This window comes from Octopus bimaculoides, chromosome 20 (assembly GCF_001194135.2).
Source record: "Octopus bimaculoides isolate UCB-OBI-ISO-001 chromosome 20, ASM119413v2, whole genome shotgun sequence".
NCBI lineage: Eukaryota > Metazoa > Mollusca > Cephalopoda > Octopoda > Octopodidae > Octopus > Octopus bimaculoides.
This window is the reverse complement of record NC_069000.1, coordinates 11,025,492-11,026,971: the sequence shown is the minus strand read 5'-3', so window position 1 is coordinate 11,026,971 and position 1,480 is coordinate 11,025,492. Positions and strand designations below refer to the sequence as shown.

The 1,480-nt window shown below is 39.7% G+C and overlaps 1 protein-coding gene across 1 annotated transcript in view; it reads left to right on the top strand.

Moving 5' to 3' along the window:
* LOC128250351 (probable E3 ubiquitin-protein ligase bre1) overlaps nt 1-1,474 on the top strand; it is a 43,945-nt gene extending 42,471 nt beyond the window's left edge. The window contains exon 5 of the mRNA XM_052975197.1: nt 524-1,474. Within this exon, the coding sequence (XP_052831157.1) occupies nt 524-1,078 (555 nt within the window). The 3' untranslated portion in view covers nt 1,079-1,474. The remainder of the gene's footprint in view (nt 1-523) is intronic.
* The last annotated feature ends 6 nt before the right edge of the window (nt 1,475-1,480 follow it).

Here is a 1,480-nt window from a genome sequence, read left to right as displayed (position 1 = left end):
AGAGTTTCTACAGCTGGATGCCCTTCCTAATGCCAACAACTGCTCCGAGAGTGTAGTGGGTGCTTTTACATGCCACCAGCACGAGGGCCAGTCACGCGGTACTGGCAACGGCCACGCTCAACATGGTGTTATTTTTTACGTGCCACCTGCACAGGAGCCAGCCCAGCGGCACTGTCAACAACCTTGTTCGAATAATTTTCTAACGTGCCACCGGAACAAGTGCCAGGAAGGCGACGCTCTTCATGTTGACTTATATAGCCATCAATCGTTTTTCCCCTTCCTCCTATTATTGGGAAGGAAATGGGGTGGAGGTAGGGGAAATACGTCAGGCATCTTCTTCACAGGGTCCTTACATTTCTTGTTAGCTAATTTCTGAGAAATTTCATTCACTTGGTAGATACCACTGATGATCTCTTGTAATATTTCTATTTCTTTTCTTCAAAATATATTGGGTGTTTATAAGTGTGTGCATAATATTCACATTGATGTATACATTGTATCCATTTTTTAAATTTTTTCCTAGGTTATTTCAGAGGAATATAATTCACTAGGGAACCGTGTGTTACGTTGTTTCCGTCACTACATCACTGGTTCTCGGCACATTTGGCTCAAGGGGGATTATGTTGACCCTTCGATGCAATGTGAGCCAAGTGGAAACCACAACCAGAAGGACAGAGAGTCGGACGAGGAGAATGACCAAATATCTGTGATGAAACCAACTGATTCGAAACTTAACGGTTGTCCCTTAGACGAAGTCGTCAGCAACACAGAAGAGACCAGGTCTAAAACAGACCAAACGGAAGATGAAGTACAAAAGTTAGATCATACACCATCGCATGACATTAACAACCAAACGAAACAAAGCTATACAGCGGGTGATGAACTGTCTGAGTATTCCGAATTAGTTCAAGAGACATACAAGACTCCAAAACGTTCTCGGAAGTTAAGGCCTCTGTGTGGCAGCAAGCTGAAAAGAGAACGAAAGTCTAGGAAAAGGAAACATAATTTGTTTTCCAGCAAAGAACCAATTCGAAAGAAAGCTTGTGGAAAACTCACATATGACTCTGTTATTTCATGATGTTTCATGAATGTTTGAAAACCGAACATTTGTAATGCCACCATTTTGAAAGAATAACTATTTTATATATTTATCATTTTTTTTTTTTTTAATTTACAGCATTTGATGGCATAAAAGACACATGGACTTTCAACTGGGGTCCAAATGACCCGTGAGGGTCCATATGGCCTGTGAGAGTCCATATGGTGGGGTCCACACAACAAAATAATAATTAGGGGTCCACAAAAGTATTTTAAGGGCCCCTGAAAAAAATTTTGCTTTAGATTTATGTATTGCAAGAAACAGCTGGGTTTCTTTCTCTAATATTTTTACAGAGTTTAAACAACACAAGTTAATGTGTGAAAAACAAAATATGAATTTTGTAAGAAGTTTCTATAAAACTAGTTATTAAACATCGAATGG